Here is a 23,125-nt window from a genome sequence, read left to right on the forward strand (position 1 = left end):
GACTCTTGGTACTGCCTTAACTTGTACATGAGAACTTTTTTCCCTTATGGTGTCAATTTATGTTTAGAGTGTAATGTAATGTATACCTTTTAAGATTGGAATTTAAAAAAACTTATTATGGTTGTTTTGTTTTTAACATTTTAATCCATTATTTTTGTAATTATACCTTGTGATAATTTTTACATGAACTAACAAATCAATTTCAGCCCAATTATTTGCGAGCAATCTTTTTTCTTCTGTATCCCATGAATGAAATGAAATTTCTATATAAAATCTTCCCCAAGCAGTAGTTTAGATTAAATATATAGGTCAGTGAGACTAATTCCTGTTATACATTTTAATGTTTTTAACAATATTTCTTAAAAATGTAAATCATTATTATACATTTTATTATTGTGTAAACTTTTACGTCTCTAAAGGTAAGGTTTTTCACATATGTCTCAATGGCGGCTGCTGCCGATAAGTTGCTCCAGTCATGTCCGACTCTGTGTGACCCCATAGACCGCAGCCCACCAGGCTCCGCTGTCCCTGGGATTCTCCAGGCAAGAACACTGGAGTGGGTTGCCATTTCCTTTTCCAATGCGTGAAAGTGAAGTTGCTCAGTCGTGTCCAACTCTTAGTGACCCCATGGACTGCAGCCTACCAGGCCTCTCCATCCATGGGATTTTCCAGGCAAGAGTACTGGCAGTTGAGGTTAAAATTGGATTTCTGTATTTCAGATTTGTAGATTTCTTATTTCCAGCAAAAAAGAAAAGATTTCACATTGATCACTAGATTTATTTAGCAGGCAGAGTGGTTGCTAGGAAAAATCACTCTGCTTGTTAGTGAAATTTTTGAGACTAAAGAAATGTCTACCATCATTTGGTCTCTTGCTTTAACTGTCTTAAAACTGTTGTTCCTTGGTATTCAAGGGGGATCCATTTCAGGACCCCTCAGGAATATAAAAATCTTTGGATGCTCAAGTCCCTTCGGTAAAGTGGTGTAGTGTTTCCTTATAATCTATGCACATCTTCCCTTATGCTTTAAATCATCTCTAGTTTACTTATAATATCTAATACAATGTAAATATTATGTAAATAGTTGTAAGTGCTATGGAAATAGTTACCTGTTCGCAAGAAATTCAAGTTTAGCCTTTTGAAACTTTCTGGAATTTTTTTCCCCTCAAATACTTTCTATTTGAGATTGGTTGCAGAACCCACAGATACATAAAGTGAAAGTGTTAGTTACTCAGTTGTGTCTGACTCTTTGCGACCCCAGGGACTAGAGCCCACCAGGCTCCTCTGTCCATGGAATTCTCTAGACGAGAATACTTGAGGAGTAAGCCATTCCCTCTTCCAGGGGATCTTCCCCACTCAGGGATTGAACCTGTGTCTCCTGCACTGCAGGCAGATTCTTCACCGTTTGAGCCAGCAGGGAAACCCCCACAGATACAGAGGGCTGACTGTATACGGTAATCATCTTTTGGCTCTGCAGGTCATTTTCTTTTCTTTTTAAATTAATTTTATTGGAGTATATAGTTGGTTTACTGTCTACTTAACCATAAGTTCTTAAAAACAATCACTGCTGATTGTGAGAAGTACAAAGTTCTTCATACTTCTAAATTTCCCATGTTCTTTTTTTTTTCCTTTGAATAGTGAACATGCAGTGAATTCTAGTTTTGATTTTGATTTTTAGGTTTTTAATCTTAGTTCTTTTCTAATTACCCTATTAACTTTTCTATATACCGTTATGTATTTATTAATGAAATATTTCCCTCACTTTAAATATGAGAAGATAAAGCCCAGGAATGATTTTACTTTCTTAAATTAATCAATCACTGTTTTAAAATAGGTAACAGATGGTTAGCATTAGCTTGACAGTTGCACTGTGTGTGTGTATGTGTGTGTACTTTGATACATATTTGCTAATTTAAGTAAATTAATAATGTTTTAGGAGCTTTCTGAAGTTGAATATAATACTGTTTTATAATACTTTGAAACTTTTACATGCTTTTAAAAAAGATAGTCATCCTAGTCTTTATTAACTTGAGCTGTAGAAGTTAATATACTAACTACCTTATTATGCTTTATTTTACAACCAATGTTCATGTAATGGGTAAAGGAGATTTTTAGCCTTGAAAATGTTTCTTTTTTAAAGTTTTTACATGATTAAGGCAGTTAGCACTTGCAGTTTAACTCTTGAATTTGTTAGTTTGTAATTGTGATTTTCATTTAAGAAAATTCTGAAATTGTGCTTCATGTGAAATTAGAATCTGAGATAGAATCTGACTCAATAGACTTAAGTGCTTGCTTAGTGTAGGACACTCTTAAGTGTGCATGCTTAATATGTAAGGTATAAATGAGGAGAAATGGCTTACTAGAACATGAGTTTATTAAACTTGGTATTAGTTTTTTTTCTTAGTTACTTTTCATTTTTATTTGGAAAGACCATTTTTATGTCATTTTCACCACTTTAAAGATGGGATCAATATTAGAAAAACCCATTATTGAATTAAAGTGAATATGAAAATTGGAAAAGAACAGAAAACAAGGAGAAAAATAGTGACTACCATTTAACAGCTCAGTAGTTTTCTTATAATTTCTATAATTGAGAGTCCCTCTAGCAAAATTCATTTACATTAGAGAAATTTTTTATATGAAAACAGGTGGTGTAACCATTATGAATTTTATGATTTAAGTAAGGAGGAACTTGGTTCTTTCTCCCTGTAAGCTGTGTCAGGACCAACCGGTGGTAAATATTTTATGTCATTCTTGATAGCATAAACATTGTAAATTTATTCCTGAAGGAGTTTTTTGATTCTGTGGTTTATTAATGAAAAATGTTTTTATTATCAGTTAGAAATTGTTCATTCACATTTAACTTAGCTGAAAATACTTGTGGTTTTAAACAACTTGCTTTTTCTTCTGTAAGAGAGTAATTAGTTTTTAAAAGATAAACATGTTAATTTTTAGAGTAAACTTGGCCTCTACCCATACCTGTTTTCTTTGGGCCTTGAAATTTGAACCTAATTACCTGGAATTACTGACCCATGTCTTCAAGGAAATAGAAAAAGCTTTTTCCATTTAGCATAGATTTAACTTTTTTTGATAGTAAGATGGTGAAATATTTTATAATTATTTTATTCCCTCAATCAAATCTGATTTGATTTGTCAAAGGAAGTAAAGTTCTCCTTTTATGAGATCTGTCCCTTTCTGAAAAAACCTCGGTGGCTTGAGGTGTGGTAAGTGAACCTGTGGATCAGAGGTGGTAGAATATTTAGATAAATTAGTTCTGGGTCACAGGGATGGTTTTAATGTGAAACTGGCTCCCAAGTTATAGCTAAACAGAAGGAATTTACTGGCCCTAACTGGAATCCCTGGATCTGAATAAAATTAGGCTGTTCTTAGATGATTGATGAGTTTACTACTTGTGGGTTTTATCATCTGTCAGTTTTCCCTTAATGTGAAGAGGGCTGAAGAGATAAGAAGATACAAATGGTGAAAGCGTTGCTGGCTCTCACCAGTTCCCTTGTCTTGGGACTTCATTTGCTTCAATAAAATAAAAATAAATTGAGAGCCTTATAAAACCAGTTAAAGCCAACTCACTGGGATAGTTAAGAGTGATTAAATGATAAATTTATTGGAAATATGAAGGAGAGTTCAATAAATGAAGGAAATTCCATTATAATTATAGGGACATTTTAGTAATAAGTAAGGTGGTTAACTTTCCAAACTATAACATGACTTCACAGCTTGTTAGGTTGCTTTCTAGGTTTTTTGTTTGCGTCTTTGCTTTTTTTTTTTAAAGGTCTTGTATTAGTAATTAAAAAAATATTTAAAAAGGTAAAGTCGCTCAGTCGTGTCTGACTGTTTGTGACCCCATGGGTTGTAGCCTACCAGGCTCCTCTGTCCATGGGATTTTCCAGGCAATAGTGCTGGAGTAGATTGCCGTTTCCTTCTCCAGGGGATCTTCCAAACCCAGGGATTGAACCCGGGTCTCCCACATTATGAATCTCTATTTGTAAGTAGTAATTTTTTCTTGATTTAACAAAGTAAGCACAATCATGTCATCAGTCATTTCATAAAATTGAGTAGGGTGTCTTAAGATTTTATTATTTTAGTGAAATGCATATCTTTGTTCTTTTTTGGCTTCTTAAATATTTCTCCAGTCTTGAATTTATTATTATTATAAGTGACAGGAGGGGACTTTTATGATTTAATTAATTTTTTTCCTTTAGTGAAAGGGTATACTTTGAAGTATCTTTCATATGGTCTTTTTGTTAGGAAATCTATGTGGTTTTACTGAGAATTTAGCAGAGACCTTGACCTCATTTATACAAAAAATCATTTCTTAAATTTCTTTAATTTAGAATAATCTTTGAAATTTCTTTTTGCATTTTTGGTGCTTGCTTTATTAAGATACATTTCTATATAGTGAAGAGCTGATAAAACATTGTAGATGTGCTAAATATAACATACTTTCAGTTCAGTTCAGTTGCTCAGTTGTGTCTGACTCTTTGCGACCCTATGAATCGCAGCATGCCAGGCCTCACTGTTCATCACCATCTCCCAGAGTTCACTCAGACTCACGTCCATCAAGTCTGTGATGCCATCCAGCCATCTCATCCTCTGTCGTCCCCTTTTCCTCCTGCCCCCAATCCCTCCCAGCATCAGAGATTTTTCCCAATGAGTCAACTCTTTGTATGAGGTGGCCAAAGTACTGGAGTTTTAGCTTTAGCATCATTCCCTCCAAAGAAATCTCAGGGTTGATCTCCTTTAGAAAGGACTGGTTGGATCTCCCTGCAGTCCAAGGGACTTTCAAGAGTCTTCTCCAACACCACAGTTCAAAAGCATCAATTCTTTGGCGCTCAGCCTTCATAGTCCAACTCTCACATCCATACATGCACTATACACCACAGGAAAAACCATAGCCTTGACTAGCCGGACCTTAGTCAGCAAAGTAATGTCTCTCCTTTGGAATATACTATGTAGGTTGGTCATAACTTTCCTTCCAAGGAGTAAGCGTCTTTTAATTTCATGGCTGCAGTCACCATCTGCAGTGATTTTTGGAGCCCCCCAAAATAAAGTCTGACACTGTTTCCACTGTTTCCCCATCTATTTCCCATGAAGTGATGGGACCGGATGCCATGATCTTCGTTTTCTGAATGTTGAGCTTTAAGCCAACTTTTTCACTCTCCTCTTTCACTTTCATCAAGAGGCTTTTTAGCTCCTCTTCACTTTCTGCCATAAGGGTGGTGTCATCTGCATATCTGAGGTTATTGATATTTCTCCTGGCAATCTTGATTCTAGCTTGTGTTTCTTCCAGTCCAGCGTTTCTCATGATGTACTCTGCATAGAAGTTAAATAAGCAAGGTGACAATATACAGCCTTGATCGACTCCTTTTCCTATTTGGAACCAGTCTGTTGTTCCATGTCCACTTCTAACTGTTGCTTCCTGACCCGCATACAGATTTCTCAAGAGGCAGGTCAGGTGGTCTGGTATTCCCATCTCTTTCAGAATTTTCCACAGTTTATTGTGATCCACACAGTCAAAGGCTTTGGCATAGTCAATAAAGCAGAAATAGATGTTTTTCTGGAACTCTTGCTTTTTCCATGATCCAGCGGATATTGGCAATTTGATCTCTGGTTCCTCTGCCTTTTCTAAAACCAGCTTGAACATCAGGGAGTTCACAGTTTATGTATTGCTGAAGCCTGGCTTGGAGAATTTTGAGCATTACTTTACTAGCATGTGAGGTGAATGCAATTGTGCGGTAGTTTGAGTGTTCTTTTGCATTTCCTTTCTTTGGAATTGGAATGAAAACTGACCTTTTTCATACTTTGGAAGGTGCTTAATTGTTCAGTCCTGTCTCTTTGCAACCCTCTGGACTGTAGTCAGGCTTCTCTCTCCGTGGGATTCTTCAGGCAAGAATACTGGAGTGGGTTGCCATTTCCTCCTCCAGGGGATCTTCCTGACTCAGGGATCAAACTCAGGTCTCCTGTGTCTCCTACATCGCAGGCAGATTCTTTACCCACTGAGCCATCAGGGAAGCCCATACTATGGGGGCAACTGTATAAGGATAAGCCACAATTACAAGTCCAAATGTTGTTTTTAGACAACTGAAAATACAGGAAGCCACAAACTTTTCAATAAATTTTAGAGAGAATTTTTGTATGTCTTAGTCTTTAATTCTGGTTAATCCTGATTTAATTCCAAGTTATGTCTTTTAAAATGTGTAACTTTAAATGTCTTTGTATTTGAATACTTTCACTGGTGTATGCTCTGCTTTATCACGTTAACTGATTCACTTCTGTTTGTTGTGTTGTGGATTTTGTAAGACCACCCCCAGATCTGGCAATTCACTAGGACTCACAGCACTTTGTGTATGTTGTTATGTTCATGGCTGTGGTTTATTAACAGTGGAAGAATACACAGTAAAATCAGCAAATGAAAAATTGCATGGGGCAAAGTCTGAAGGAAACCAGGAGCAGGCTTCCAAGAGTCCTCTGCTAAGGACATGCTTAATTCCTGCAGTATCAAAGTGTGAAAACAGGGGTGAAGTGTTGTCTACCAGGAAAGTGCATTAGAAACTCAGTGCCCAATGTTGTTATTGGGGGCTGGTCATGTAGGCACCCTTTTCCTAGCATATGCCCAAATTTTACACTTGCTGAGAGGAAGGAGTTCAGCATAAACTTTCTTGCTTGTATAGACAGTTGAGGCACAGTGGGTCACACTTACCAGTTCTGAGAATGGTGGACTCCTCCCACAGTCTGTGTTCCCAGGTACCCCTAAGGGCCTTCTTGCAAACAGGCCTTTGTTAAGGGTGGTGGTCTCAGGCCTGCTGTTTACCCTTTTCTGCACATGTGTGTTTGTATAGATGCAGTATAACTAAATCTGGTTGCCTGGCACTATTAACTCCAAAGCTGACTTAAAGTTTATATATCCCTGTTCTTTAAGTGGTAGAAGTAAGGAATAACAGTAAACCGATATGTCAGTTTAAAAGAGAGAGTTTGAATCCTTTGGGTTTAGATATAAAATCAGCTGTGTTGTGATAAGTTGAAATAATTTGAAATTGTGTTTTGAAAGGGATTGGGGAGGATTCTGTTTTAGATGTGGATAAAAAACAGAAGCCATATATCTGTTCTGCCACAGTTCATATAGTAGTAAGGTTACAGTTCTGGGTAGTCTTTCCTCCACAGGGGATACTGAAAAGTGTGATGGAAACAAAGAGAAGATTTTATATGCTGGCTCTGTGGAGAGTGATAAGTTCCTTTTCTTCTGAAAATTGCTTTTTCTTAATGTGGTAATGAAATTCACCTAAAATATTGGATAATACTTAAATAATCACATTTCTTACCAGTTGACCTCATGAGAGAGATTATAGCTTAACAGCCATGCAAAGAAATATGATTTATGAAATGCTGATTTTCATGGGTGCTGATAAAGGTTGGTGTGAAAAGTCATGTTGGTTTCTTGATGTGAGAAATTAAGCTCAAGGAATCCTTGTTTGCCAAGTGGAAATAAAAAATTAAAAAACACTTAAAAGTTATTTTCTGGAAAAAATTCTTACGAAAATAAATTTAAAAATTCTAATCTTCCTCTTTCTTGTTCATGAAATTGTGAGTAAAATGACCTAACCATTTTCTACTCATGTATCAGCCTGTTTGCTTATAATGTTCTCTCTTCACCTGTGGGTATTATTTAGTATTTCATGTGATTTACAGTGTTAGCAAATGTTGTGGCTTGCTACATTTGGTTTAATTTCATAGTAAGACTACTGCTGTATTTGTAAGTTAAAAGGTTTGTATATGCAGTGAAATAATTCTCAGAATCTGTGAATTCTGATGTAAAAAAAAGATCTCATTTTTGAAATTTGACTGATATTCATGAGAGCAAGGACCATGTCCACATACTCAGTGCCTGGAATAGTATTTGGCATGTAGTAGGTGCTCAATAAATACTCTTTGACTAATTGAATAATGAAAAAGTCTTAGTAGTATTTTCATATTTTTAATATTAAGATTTTCTAGAAGTTATATTGAAATAATTTATAATTGATCTCCCTTTGTTTTAAAGACTATTGAATCTAAGCTCTTAGTGTCTCATTAACCAGCAGATCATATTGTCAGATGTCATTTGAGTTAATTTTCAAATGTATTTACAGTAAAACTTCGTTATAACGCTTTGTTCCCTTTAATATTTCCAACATCAAATGTAAAATCACCAAAGAAAGATAAGAGAAGTCCACTGTATGTGGAACAAGCTCTATAAGCTAATATGTTTTTAAGGATGTACGGGAACAGACGAGGCAATGAGCCTCCTATGGAGTATGATGGTGATGTCACAGAACAGTCAAACATACGAATTTCATCTGCTGGAAATCAAAGGTATAGTATGTAATATAAATTCTGCCCTTCAGCCATTGCACTGTAAAACAGCAACTGCTAAAACTGGTTTGCTGGAAAACTAGAAAGGTATAGTATGTTAAGAGCCTTGCTTATTCATGAGAGAGGATTTAGAGGAAAGTGGGGGAGGGAAGAATTGTGTTATATGAAACTTTTTGGTACTTTACAGCATTCTCTTGAAGGGCAAGTTTTGATTATAAAGTGTGCCAAGGTGTTTTGAGTCCTATCATCATAAAATCTGTAAATTTGAACTAATGAAAGAAAAAATAAACATATAATTTAATGGACCAAAGATCAATTTAAAATATCTTAGAGTTATGGAGGGGACATAACTTGAAATAAATTGAAAATGTTCTTGTAGTATGAGTTTCCTTTTCAAAACTATCATTTTCAACATTGAGTAGATAACATTTTTGCTTACTTTGTAAAGTAAGTGCTCATACATAATTGTGTTATATTGGGGTAAAAAAGGAAATTATATGCATTTTATATTCATGTTCTTTTTCTATAGTTTTTTATCTTTTGGTGGCTTTCTTGTGTTGTACATAGTGGTTCTGAATTTATAGTGCATAATGAAGATAATATTGTGTGTCAGAAAAGTTGTCTATTTTGAGTCTATCTGTATTTGGATTTTCTATTTGAGTCAAATTAAATTTACTTTGAAAGAGTTGTCTTTTTTTTTCCCCCTTGATCCTGTCTTTCAAGGAAGGAGTTTCGTTTAAAGATGATCTTTTCAGAGTGTGGGTGGTATAGATATCATCCTCTTTTTTTAGGATTTATTTATGTGTACTTAGATGTTCATTTTCCTTACTGGGGTAACTGTTCTTATGAAAAAGGGTTTTATTGGGAATCTGGAGTCAGTGAAGCTGGCTGAAGAAAAAGGTCACATATTTATGTGAATGCCTTGGAGTCCCACTAAAGAGAGAAAATGCCATGATTTTACCTTTATTTTAAAAACATGTAATAACTGTTATGTTAGTAATATCCACAGTATGTTGAAAGGCCAATAACTCACACCTACATTTCTCTTTAACTTTTTTTTCCTGAAAATTGTTTGAGTCTTGATTCTTTTTGTTTTTTTTTTGTTTTTAGTGCTCGAGACAATGAACTATCCAAACCTACTTATCGAGAGACGTGCAGTCCTTTTGCGGGAATGCTCTTTGGTGTGTACATGCCCTCCAGTTAGTTAGATTTTTGTGGAGTGTTTTATAAAAGATCTTTAGTGAGAACTCAGCGTTGTAATTAGTACCACTCTTACTAATAATAGAAAAATTTCTCTAGTGCTTACTCTATGATAGGCACTATTCTAAACATTTAGTATGTATTACATAGCTCTGTATAATTTTAAAGCTAAATAGCTTTTATTTAGTGATGAACTTTCTGTAGATGATAAATGAAGTATTTAGTTCAATAAAATCTTTAAAATCCATATTTCACTTTATTGTAGTGTTGCTGTTTCTTATATTCTTTTTTATATGTAATAGTTTTTTTTCTTGATTCTTTTTCTTTAGCCAGCACAAAAGTGCTATACATTTTAGTTTAGCTCCCCTGAATGAAACCTTTTTATCTCTTGATAAAATCCTTTCCCATGTTCTTTCCATTTAGTTTCTGAGAAAGTGTTTTGGTCAAATAATGATTATAATCCAGATATTCTGTTTATTTTGTCAGAAATGAAGGTCATTGCTTAAGCATGTTGATTTGTTCTGTTGTTACATTTAATTTCAGAAATGGTGTGAAGAGAGGGTATTTCCTCTGTGTAACTTTTAAGTAGAAAAGTGGTCTGTTCTTTGTGTAAATATGTTAGAAAAATTGCCTGGGATTCTATTTCAGTGAAGTATATGAAGAAATTGGAGTATAAGAATGCAGTTTATATTCATTCAACCTAAAATCAATCAGTAATTTAAATTTTGGCTTCAGTTCAGTCGTTCAGTCGTGTCTGACTCTGCGACCCCATGGACTGCAACACACCAGGCTTCCCTGTCCATCACCAACCCCCAGAGCCTGCTCATACTCGTATTTATCAAGTCGGTGATGCCATCCAACCATCTCATCCTCTGTCGTCCCCTTCTCCTCCTGCCTTCAATTTTTCCTAGCAATCCTGCCTTCAAAAATTCCCAGCAAATTTTGGCTTAGAGATATATATTTGTGTGATATTCTCACTTTTGTTTCCTTGAAATGGCTATTATGAGAAAAATGGCATAATACCCAGAGTTTTATTCTAATGTCTTTAAATGGGAATTGACCAATTTAACCTATCAATAAGTCAGATAATGGCTTCCTTCTTAGGATTCTTTTTTTGTTAAACATGGTAAAAATTGGAGAAATACTTTTCTGTGTTGGAAATCCACTGACAATTTTATCAGTAAATGGATGTATGAATTTATCATTAATTCAATCCAGGAATTATAGATTGATATTTGATAGTAGACTCTGTTGCTTGGAATACACTGTTAAGCTCATTTAATTCAGTGATTTACCGCATAGTTGGATCTTTTTTCCCCAGCTATATTTGTGTGTCCCCTTAGGGAACTAACTCTCCCCTGAGGCAATACATTCCAACTTGAGGTGACTCTGATAGTTGCAGTATTCTCATTTCTCTTGAGCTCGAATTTGTCTTCCTGTAATTTTTCCCCAAGAATCTTGTTTGGAGCCTTTTGCTTTCTTTAAAGAATTAGGACAGTTGACTGCTGACAGCAAAAATAATATGTTGTGGGGTTTATAATGGAATCATGGATCATTCAAAAGTATGTTTTTAAATTTCCATTATTTGGGGATTTTCCTGCTGTCTTTTTGTCATTGACTGCTTGTTTAATTCCCTTGTGGGGAAAATAATTTTTTAATTTCAATTATTTCAAAATTGAATTTTTAAAGTAAAATTTTAAACAGTGGCTCAGAATTTGGTCTGTCTTGGTGAATGTTAAATGTGTACTTGAAAGAATGTGCATTGTGTGGTTGTGGAGTGTAATAGTTTATAAATGTCAAGCCATTTGGCTGATAGTGATGTTCATGTCTTATACATCTTTAATGACTTGTTTAGAGAGAAATGTTCAATTCCTGACTACCTTGTTCTTAGTGTAGGGCCTGGAGGGATTTTCGCAGCGTTTTCTGCACCTTCCACAGTTTCCTCCATGCCCCTGACAGACAGGCTCTCTCTCGCCACTTTTCCTTGCTCAGCAGTGGTTTGCTGTAGCTTGTTCCTCGATGCAAGGCTGGCCCTGTGCATTTGGTTCTCAGCAATGAGTCTTTCTTAGTGTTCTGCTTCTCCCCAGAGTGGTAGCCGAACTCTGCTTTGTGTTTGTGGAGAGTCTTCTCTGGAAGCATTTCCTGCTCCTCCCCTAGCAGTAGCAGACTTTTGCTTTGTATGAGGGCAGAACTCTGGGTCCAGGGTTTTCTGTCCTTCAACCAATAGATTTCTGTATATGAGAGAAGAGTCTGGAAGGTGGGCGGTGGGCAATGGTTGGTTGGTTGGTTTTGCCTCGGAATGCTGTCTTCCAAGTGTCTTGGGTTGCCCCATCTCCAGCCTCTCATGAGTGTCAGGTGAAGGCAGCAAGTGAGTGCAGATTCCCCTTGTGTCTGGGGCTTTCAGAGAAGCTACACTGCTACTCCAACCCCACACAAACCTTTAAGAATTCATTACCATTTCAGTTTTCTTTTTACCTACTTTTAAAGTGAAAGTATTACTCACTCTGTCATTTCTGACTCTTTGCTACCTTGTGGACTGTAGCCTGCCAGGCTTCTCTGTCCATGGAATTCTCCAGGCAGGAATACTGGTGTGGGTTGCCGTTAACTTTCTCCAGGGGAGTTTCCTGACCCAGGGAACAAACCCAAGTGTCCTGCATTGTAGGCAGATTCCTTACTGTTAAGGCTGCTGCCCGTTTCTCCATACTCTGGTAAAGGTAAAACACTTGTCTTGTCCCATCTTTCTATGAGTTGGTTTTTATACCGTTTGACATTCAGTTTACCTGGTTGCTTATAACCTCAGCTCTCTGATGGGCTTTTTAAAAGTTACGATTTTGTAGATGAGCTTTTTCCTATTGTAGTGTATGAACAATGTTCTCTTGTGGCTTTCTACTTTCTAAGCAGGAGTCCCTGTTTGGTTCTTTATAATAGTTTCATTTTATCCTTATTACTATTTTCACTTAAATATTGGGCATAGTTTTGGTAGCTGTTTTAACATCTTTATTCATTGTTTCATCATCTCTGTTTCTGTGATTTTTTTTTCAACTGATAAACTTTTAATGGTTATGGGTCACTGTGTTGCTTTTCTATTGTTGCATTACAGATTAGCAAGATTTAGTGGCTCAAAATGTCACACATCTGAGTTGTACGACATTAATTTGGGTCCTCTGCTTAGGATCTCATAAGGTGTCAGCCAGGCTGTTTTTCATCTGGGGCCTTATAGGGAAAGAAGCACATTCAGATTTTTGGCTCAATTCATGTTTTTTTGTGGCTGCATTACTAAGGGCCCTGGCTTCTTACTGTGCATCTGCTAGACACTGTCCTCAGTTCCTGGAGGCCGTCTGCTATTTCTTGCCACATGGACTTTTCCACCAAGACTGCTCATTATATCATGCCACCAAGGAGAATCTCTGAACTCAATGAGAACTTTTATCTGCTTATGTCAGACCCACCCAAGATCATCTCCCTTTTAATTAGTTCAAAATTGATTTGGTGGCTTAATTAAATACATCTGCAGATTCCTTTCACCTTTGCCACATTCATTGGCTGGAAGCAAGTCATTGGTCCTGCCACACTTGGGAAGGTTTGTACAGGAAGTTCGCACCAGAAGGCAGAGAAAGAATGTAGATATGTCTGAGAACTTTGTCTGCCACATTCATGTTTTTCTGTTACCTACGGACCAGTCTCTCTGAGGCCTTATTTTAACCTCAGCTGGAACATCTAGAGCAAACTTCCCTCGAGAAAGATTGCCCAGCCTTCCTGCTTGCTCCTCTTCCCTGAATACTCTTAAAGGATCACCAAGAACTCCAATCTAGCTGGCTGGAGCTTAAATTTCTCCCCACTTCATTGGAGGAGGCCTGTGAATTCAATTTATGGGTTCTCCGTAATTTTTTGCCCAGCCTAATGGAATTTCACTCTGCATACACTGACTAGTTCACAGTAAAATTCAGAGGAACCCCTTTACAGATTTCCAGAGCCTTTTTACACTTCTTTTTGAATCTTTGGCTCAAACTTCTAGCCACTTTAACTTTCCTAATTTTGACCTTTATTTGCTCAATTTAACTGTTTCTCACGTTAAATTTTTTTTTTTTAATGGAAGGAGGCTGAGTTTTGTGCTTGTTAATTCCATCATGATCAGAAGCAGAATGGACATATCAACTTTGATTGTAAACTATTATTATTAACCTTACTATGATTTATATTACCTTATGGGAGCTTCAGTGTTGCTGACATCTGTGCTTAATGGACAAAAGGAAACTAATAATGAAGGTAGTAGAGAAGTTTCTGGTTCAGTTGCATTTTTGATATCCTGTGATTTGTATAGTTTTCCAGATTTTGCATGACTGGATTTTCATGTAAGTGATACCAGAGTAAAAGGTTCACATATTTTTTTTCTGTAGAATTGAAATAACCATTGAAATTTTTTGAGCAGGGTGTCATCATGATTAATATTACATTTTAGGACAGTTAATCGTACGTAAGTGTGCTTGATGTATTAGAATAGGGAGGGAAGAAGTTGTGGAGACAAGTTAAAAGGTTATTGCTACAATTCAGGTAAAATGTAGAGTTCCTGTCCAAGGTTGATGGCCATTACAGTAGAGAAGAGGGGCCTCACATAAATAAGAAAGGATGAGATAGCAAGATTATAGTGACGTTTTGAGGCTCTATGATTAGGTCGCTGACAGAAAACAAAGGGACAGTTGCTTTTGTGATGTCCGTTTGAACACACTTGTTAAATTTAAGGGGCTTGTGGGAAATACTAATGGAGATAGTATCCTGATTTTTGGAAAGTGGGAATAGAAATTATTCTTTTATTTAAGAAGGTTTTTGACTGATGTAGAATTTGGGGAAGGATTAATGTGCCTTGTGTTTGACACATAGTAGTTATTCATAAATTATAAAACTAAAATTGAATAGGTAAGGATACATGTGATTTTACCATCTACATATGCTGCATATGTAATAATTATACTCTGATATAATTACAATGGAAATTAAAATATTGACTTTGCAGTTACGTGTATTACTGCAGAGTTGACTGCATATTTTTTTTTTTTTTTTACCATTTTCTAGGGGGTGAAGATCGAGAACTTATTCAGAGAAGGAAAGAGAAATATAGACAAGAACTACTGGAACAAATGGCTGAACAACAGAGGAACAAGAGACGGTAATGAAAGGTTTGCGTTTAACAAAGATGTTTTGAATTTAAATATGTTTGTTTAAAATGACATGGTAGTAACTGTTACATGGTAAAATAAGGGAATATTTTTCCTAATACAGTTCTGTGTTTATAAATCATTCTATTTCAGTCTCCATACTGTAAATCAGCCAGGGTAATAAAACAGATACTTTGAGGGTGATCATTTTCTTCATCACAGGTAACAAAAGAGACTGTGTGTTCATTCTATAAGGCTTGTACATACTCTCATTAATTCTTCAATTTTAGGGGTGCATTTAATGTTATCTACATGCCCACTGTGTTATCCCATATATAGTAGCAAGTAAAAAGTGTTTTGTCTTTTAACAATGAAATGGTAAGCACACATATATGTACATACCATATAAAAATAATCATGAGAGATCCACAGATATTTATATTGTATACAACTTTCAGAGTTTGTAATCATTCATGTAGAAAGATCTCTGAAATAATAATTTCAGTTTAAAATTAGGGATAGATATTATGGTTGTAGAGAATTCGAGACCTGTCACCTTTTAGTTTTGCCTTTTTCTTAGAGGAAGCGAGTATCTCTTGTCTGGTATTAGACATATTTAAGATCATTTTTCTTGAATACTCTTACTGGAGAGTATCATGTTAATTTTTAATTTTTAATCCTCTCTTTTGTGAACTGAAGATATACATGTACCCTAAAAGAAGTTTTTATTTGTTTTACTAAGACTTTGCTTTACTTCTTTATTCTGTATAAATTGCTTAGACTTTGAAGTATCCCAGGCACTGGTTTAGAGATATTTATTCCAAGTCAGTTTGCATGTGAATGCTTGTTTACTTACCACCAAATCAGAAAATTTAGTTTTCAGAATTATTTAAGGTTTTATTGTTAATTAAAGAAATTATTTACTATTTATTTTTGGAGATGTCATTGCATGGACTTTGTAAGTTTGTTTCACTAATGATTATGATTTTGATACTGTTTATTATAACCTTGAAATATATAAAACTTTAATTTTGTTTAGAGAAAAAGATTTGGATCTCAGGGTTGCAGCTTCTGGAGCTCAAGACCCTGAGAAATCGGTAAGAGTTCTTGCCATCTTTTAATGTTTAATCTTTCATTCAAATAAGGCTCAGATGTAGTGGCAGGTAGAGACAGAGCATATTGGAGAAAATGTAAGAGTAGACAAGTTTAACAGTAATAAACTAAATTCAGTAGTTCTAACTCTTGTTTACTTCTCTAAGATAATGTTTCCCTTTTCATATATGTATTTTTAAAGTTTCTTATAAATTAGTCCTTTCACTTTATTTTTGTGCAATATTTTAGTTTAATATACAATGAATGTTAATCTTCATTGTATTTTTGATAATGTTTGTTGTATTAGAGGGTGCCGGGGTCCAGCCCCCGCAGGATCCAGGGGAACCTGAATGTCAGCCTCAGAAAATGTTGAACAGAGTTACATTTCTCAGGGAGCAAAGGTGCAGTGAGTTACAACAAAGAAAGAACCACTTAGCTCAAAAGTCTGATGTGGTTAATTTCAAGGCCACACTTGTTTTTCTTACATTCCAACTATGTTAACTAATGCACTCCCAGGTGCACAGTGGGTAAGAGATATGGGAACTTAGCAACAAGCATTGGCCCAATAATGAAATCCTACACCAGCACTACTCTAATAGCTTTTAACTCTTTGAAAGGCTCTGTGTTTTAGGCTTCTCATGCCTCTCACAGTTGGGAGGCTATAAATAATCACATGCGTAGCTGTAAGAGTCTGGATAAACCTGCCAAGCAAGCTAGAATGCTAACAGAGGGGGTTTGAATTGAAATATTCCTCTCATGTCCAGGAGACTTATTAGCTAGAGCCCTAAGTTGATTTTTGCAGAGAAAGGTGGTCGGGGATAGCCCACTGTTAATGTCAGAGGAGTTGGTGAAAGACACAAAACAGTAAGACAGACAGATTCTGGTTTTGGGGGAGATGCTCGAGAAGGGGTCTCCTCGAGGCCTGATCTCGCCTTTGCCCATCAGGCCTCTTCCTCATGACCTTTGCCATGGGCGGGATTCCCCACGCTGGCTCCCGGCAAGAGGGGTATCCAGAGAAACTGAAATCTTTAATTTCTAGTCTTTAAGCATTTTAGTAATTTTTACTTAATGTCAGTCTAGAGGTAATAACCTTATATTACTTTAATTTTTTAATTTTCATAATTGGAATGAATTATACACATCATTGCAGTTGAGTAAGGAGAAGGTAATAATTTATTACTCTTCTCAAAAGCTACTTTTTAATTTTAGTTGGATGTGTAGAATTTATTTGCTAGGGCAAATTTTTGTTTCATCTCTAAGAAACTTTAATTTCTTTAAAAATTACATTAAAAAGTTTATTCTTAAAAAGAATATAGCAACTGAAAATAATTCTGTTGTGGGCAACTTTTGTCTTACTTTTTCTTATGCTAAATATAACCTGTGGATTCTTCATTTTAAAAACTTTGATACTGCACCAGTATCACTCTTGAGTGTGATTTTTGACTTCTCATAGAGTAAAACTTTAAGATTAATCTGAGAAATCATTCTTGAGAAATTAAGAGTGCTAGGAAAAAAGAATAAATTCCAAAACTGAATATATTTTCCTCTGTCAATAAATACCTTCCAAGTAGTTTTGACAGTCAAGGATTTCCTTTTAGAATCTTGAACTTTTTAATGTAATGTGATGGCATGTTAAACCTCACATTTATAGTTACCTTTGTGTTTGATGGATCTTCTTATTTATATTTAAACAACTTTTAGAGTGTCAAGTTTATTTTATGAGAATAAATAAAAATGTTACATGTAATAGTTATTTAGACCATCACTTTTGGGTTTATTTTTGATGTGCAAATCTTAGAAAAGGGCACTTAAATGATGTTCTGGAGCAGAGGTTAGCAAACTATAACCTGTGGCCAAATCGATTTGCTGTCTGTTTTTGTCAAGTTTTATTGCATCACACCTTCCTTGCTAATTTGCTTATATACTGTTCTGGTCTACTTTAGAAGTTACGAAGAGATCTCATGGCTTGCAAAGTCTGATATATTTACTAACTGGCTCTTCACAGAAAACGTTTGCTCACTCTGCTCTAGAGAAACTTTAATGTTAGAATACTTTGATGACAATTGAGAGTAGTAAAGCAGCATAGTGTTGTAGTATAATAGAGTTTTATATTTAGAATTAATATCTGGCTCTAGTCTTTGCTTATTTATTAATGGTGAAACTTTAGGTGATTTATGTACTTTCATAGAGACTCAGTTACTCATTTTATAAAATAAGAATTGTATCTTAAAAATCTCTTATAGCTGTAAAATCCTGTTGTGTGTGCTCAGTCATGTCTTACTCTTTGTGACCCTATGGACTGTAGCCCTCCAGGCTCCTCTGTCCATGGGATTCTCCAGGCAAGAATACTGGAGTGGGTTGCCATTTCCTCCAGGGGATCTTCTAAACCCTAGGATCAAACCCAGGTCTCCTGCATTGGCAGGCAGATTCTTTACCACTGAGCCACCTGGGAAATCCCCAAATTTTTCTGTCTCTGCTCTCTGTCTAACTTAAGTGCTTGCTGGCAGTCTGGGATAGAGGGTCTTTTGAGATCTCTTCCACCTTTAAATTTTATGATTACATGTGACACACAGATTTTCCTCTTTATTTTAGCCTGATAGACTGAAGCAGTTTAGTGTGGCACCAAGACACTTTGAAGAGACGATACCACCTGAGAGACCCAGAGTAGCTTTCCAGACACCTCTCCCTCCTCTGTCTGCCCCATCTGTCCCACCCATCCCATCAGTTTACTCCATCCCATCTCAGAATGAAGATGTGCACAGTGGCCTCAGCAGCACTCTTGGTGACATGGTGCCTCCCAGGTGCTTGTTTAAAATGTTTTGTGTTTGGGAATTAGGTAAGGTATTATTATATTTTATATTTAGAAGTAGTTGCTGAAGCAGATGATGATATCCTTCAGAGATTTTCATACAATTAATGGATTTTGTCAAATTTCTGTTGAAATGTGTTTTTATTGTTGATCTTTGCTCTGTTAAAAAACAAGGGAAATTCTTATTCTTTTATTGTTTAAAGATGCTTCAGTATTTTTAAAATGTATAACTAAATACATTTAGTATTTAGTTTTAGGTCACATTTTGAAATGTCTGTTTTTAATATCTTTTAACATATAAACCTGGACATTTTCAATTTTGTAATTTCCACTTGGCAAACATTGAATACTTCCTTCAGTTAATGCAGAAAAAGTTTCTAATGTGATTGTTTTATATATATTACTTTAGTTTGTTTTCTTCAACTCTTTCTCTGTGATTACTTACAGGCTATGCAACTCAAGTATCTGAAATAAAGTGTTGAGATTATAAAACCTGTAATTTAGGTATTAGGGTAAAGATTTGATGTCACAGGTAAAAGGCATCATACTATATTGGACTAAACATAAAGAAAATCTTGTTAATATTGGTATTTTCTGGTCTATACTTTCTTCTTTCAGGATTTTTGCTTATTTTTTGTTCACTACTAATGTATTAATTGACGGATTGCAATTAATCAGATGTTTTTCCTTTTTAACATCGATACTTTCTGGGCTATACATTCCTTCAGTAAGACTTGGTATCATCTTTTATTTACTGCTAACAAATTGTCTGACCATGTTTACTGTATTTATCAGATGTTTAGTTTGTTTCATCTGATGGCTTCCCAACTCAAAAGGCTAGATGAGATTGAAATTATAGAGCATGGTGTGATGATATCAGTGTTGATTTAGGGATTAAAATGGTTGCTTCACTGGCTGGAGTTTGGGCAAACTATGCTTTTATTGAACTTCAGTATTCTCACTTGTAAAAGTAGAATAGTAACATACATATATGTGTGTGAGTGTGTATATGTGTTTTTAAATCTACAGTTAGAGGATTGTTATGAGGAGTAAATCTTGTATAAATCTCTAAAAATTTAAGCTTTAATGATACTGAAAGTTTTCTTTTATAGTAATTTTTCAGCTGTTTTGTTGATGTATCTACAAAGTGAGGATAGTAAGATTAGACACATAAATCTTAGTAAATGTGAAGAATATTCATGACTGAAGAGAACTTTAATGCCTTCTCAGCGCTTCAGAATTATTTGAAGTATACAAAGGAGAACCTAAGATACACACTCAAATGTGAAGACATTCTAGGATGCCTCCTTTCTCTTTCTGTTCATCTAAATGAATCTGCTTTTTACCTTTTAACAAATGGAAAATATTGCCTTGGTGGAAATACAGAGATACTGCTTAATCATTAATGAAGTGCTGATGTAGACATTTTCAGAAGTTTTAACTTTATGAAGTGCTGAAAATTAAGTCAAAAATTTACTGTTGATATTTAAGTAGTTTCTTTTTTCACAGTATAGTTTAATTCCTTTGAAAGAACAATATATTTTTAGAGTTTAAAAAAAAAGTACACCTTTCTCTCAGTCACATGGAACCACTTGTAACGCCATTCTGTACCTCTGCCTTTTCTTCTTGTATCCTCCTCCTCTGTGATTCACTCTGGCAGCGTGGTTGAAGCATTGCCTTTCTTGGAAAGCATCCTTATACTTCCTCCCCTTCTCTATGTGATCTAAATGTTCCTACTCCATATAATCTAAATGTTCCTATTCTTTTGACACCCCATGTCTCCTTGTATTGCTTCATCTGCTCTGTGCTGTGCTAAATTGCTTCAATCATGTCTAAATCTTTGCAACCCCATGGACTGTAGTCCACCAGACTTCTCTGTCCATGAGATTCTCCAGGCAGGAATACTGGAGTCGGTTCCCAGGCCTTCCTCCAGGGGACCTTCCCAACCCAGGGATTGGACTTGTGTCTCATTATGTCTTCTGCATTGGCAGGCAGGTTTTTTTGTTTTTACTATTAGTGCCACCTGGAAAACCGCTTTATTTGCTATACTCTGCTATAATGGCTGTTTTATTTCTGTATTATTTCTGAGGGACAGAGATCATATTTGTTCAGTACTGGCAGATGGTGACAAATAAGATACTCATTGACTAACTGTGGTCCCTTAAATTCTGACATTTTATATTTTTTGCTTTTTGAATTATAATTTTTGATAAGAGATAGAAGCAAGATAATGACTTTTCCTAAAGTAACAATTAGATTTTCAGTAAGATTTTTATAAAGGAATACTATCTTGATTTTTTTTTTTAAGTTGCAATGAAATATGAGAAGAATTTCCCAATTTTCTGTTGGTACAGAGTTGCACCTCTGCCTCCACCTCCCATGCTGCCCCCTTTGGCTGCGAACTACCGAACTCCTTACGATGATGTGTACTATTTCTATGGGGCCAGGAATACTTTGGATCCTGGTCTTGCTTATTGTAAGTTATCTGTGGGGTAAACATTACTGTACAGCAGTTCAGTCAGGAAAATTGGTTTCTGTGCAAGCAAAAATATATCAATGAGAAAAAGCACAACTTTACTTAATTCCAATATTATATATTTATTGATTTAGTAAATGCTCTACTTTAAAACTCAGTTATAATTTGTAGTTATTTCCTTTTTATCTAGATTTAAGAAATAACTATTTCATGTTTTCTCGCATTATTCTTTGCTAACTCTTAACTCAGAAGGAAATATGTTTTTTTTCCTTAGGTAGCATTTTCGGTATGTGACTTTTTCTTTAGGGATAAAGTGTTATTAAGTGAGTACTCTTGACACAAATGTGTGTGTTTTCTTTTTAGATGGTTCAGGGATGATGGGAGTACAGCCTGCTCCTGCTGCTTATGTTGCAGCTCCTGTCTCCCACCACCCAGCACAGCCTATCGTCACCCACCAGCCAGTACAGCCTATTGTGTAAGTAGTTAAAATACTTTGTTTCAAGATTAATTTGTCTTCCATTGAACCTGTATTATTCAGTGCACTCTTTTTTGTTCAGAACAGATATAACTTATTTTAATTTATAGTTATTATATAACCAGTGCACAATGCTGGAAAAGATTGAGGGCAGGGGACCACACAGGATCAAATGGTTGAATGGCATCACCCACTCAATGGAGATGAATTTGAAGAAACTGTGAGAGGTAGTGAAAGACAGGGAAGCCTGGCATGCTGTAGTTCATGGGGTTGCAAAGAGTCTGACACAACTTAGTGATTGAATAACAACAACGTTATGTGTAGTGCTTTTAAGTCAGTGTTTCATATTTCTTAGAAAGCACATTAAAAAAATTAAGAATAACCTCTCTTTCTGTTATTAGAAAAGTCATTTGTGTGTCTTATTGATAAAAAAAGAGTACAAACAAATGTATAAAAAATTGAAATCACCTAAAATCTCATTCATCCAGAGGTAGATATATCTAAATATGTATTCAAGAACCCATTTTATGTACAAATACAACCACAAAAGTATATACAGAACACACTAGAGCATCTTTTTAAAAAAAAGACGTTTTTATTTAGAGATAAACATAGATTCCTATGGTGAAATTATAAGAAGCAGTATAGAGACATCCTGTGTACCTTTTAGTTTCTTTCAGCATTTTCAATATTCAGTTGCTAATATTTTGCAAAACTGTGTTCAGTATCACTCGGATATATAACACTGAATACAGTGAAGATACACTCCCATCATTGCAGGGATTCCTGACGATGCCCTCTTAAAGCCAGACATAGTTCTGGCCTACCTCAATTCTCTCCTTAGCCACTGGCAGTAACTGATCTATTTTCTATTTCTGTAATACTTCAAGCATGTTTTATAAGTGGATTTTTAAAATATGTAACCTTTAGGGGTTGACTTTTTAGAGTTAGCATAACTGTCTGGAGATTCATCCAGGTTTTTGCATGTGTAAATAGTTCATTTGTTTTAATTGTTAGTAGCATTCAATGGTGGGGAATGTACCACAGTTTAACCATTCACTTATTAAAGATCATCTAAGTTATTATGAATTGATGGTTTTGAACTGTGGTGTGGGAGAAGACTCTTGAGAGTCCCTTGGACTGCAAGGAGATCCAACCAGTCCATTCTAAAGGAGATCAGTCCTGGGTGTTCTTTGGAAGGACTGATGCTAAGGCTAAAACTCCAATACTTTGGCCACCTCATGTGAAGAGTTGACTCATTGGAAAAGACTCTGATGCTAGGAGGGATTGGGGGCAGAAGAAGGGGATGACAGAGGATAAGATAGCTGGATGGCATCACGGACTCAATGGACGTGAGTCTGAGTGAACTCCGGGAGTTGGTGATGGACAGGGAGGCCTGGCGTACTGCAAATCATGAGGTCGCAGAGAGTAGGACACGACTGAGCAACTGAACTGAAGTTACGAGTAGAGCTGCTGTAGACATTCTTGTACAGGTTTTTTTTTTTGGTAAACACAGTATTTCTTTAGGATATTGCCTAGGAGTGTTTGTTATTGTTG

At 35.6% G+C, this 23,125-nt stretch overlaps 1 protein-coding gene across 50 annotated transcripts in view; it reads left to right on the forward strand.

Moving 5' to 3' along the window:
• Positions 1-23,125, forward strand: part of CSPP1 (centrosome and spindle pole associated protein 1) — a 115,712-nt gene that overhangs the window by 38,424 nt on the left and 54,163 nt on the right. For 21 of the 50 annotated variants that reach the window (XM_069600144.1, XM_069600152.1, XM_069600156.1 and 18 more), the window contains 7 exons: positions 8,265-8,363; positions 9,474-9,544; positions 14,634-14,727; positions 15,756-15,813; positions 18,401-18,609; positions 20,972-21,093; positions 21,457-21,568. In XM_069600144.1, the coding sequence (XP_069456245.1) occupies positions 8,265-8,363; positions 9,474-9,544; positions 14,634-14,727; positions 15,756-15,813; positions 18,401-18,609; positions 20,972-21,093; positions 21,457-21,568 (765 nt within the window). The remainder of the gene's footprint in view (positions 1-8,264; positions 8,364-9,473; positions 9,545-14,633; positions 14,728-15,755; positions 15,814-18,400; positions 18,610-20,971; positions 21,094-21,456; positions 21,569-23,125) is intronic. The other 29 variants (XM_069600159.1, XM_069600172.1, XM_069600165.1 and 26 more) reach the window with 2 other exon arrangements.

This window comes from Ovis canadensis, chromosome 9 (genome assembly GCF_042477335.2).
Source record: "Ovis canadensis isolate MfBH-ARS-UI-01 breed Bighorn chromosome 9, ARS-UI_OviCan_v2, whole genome shotgun sequence".
Classification (NCBI taxonomy): Eukaryota; Metazoa; Chordata; class Mammalia; order Artiodactyla; family Bovidae; genus Ovis; species Ovis canadensis.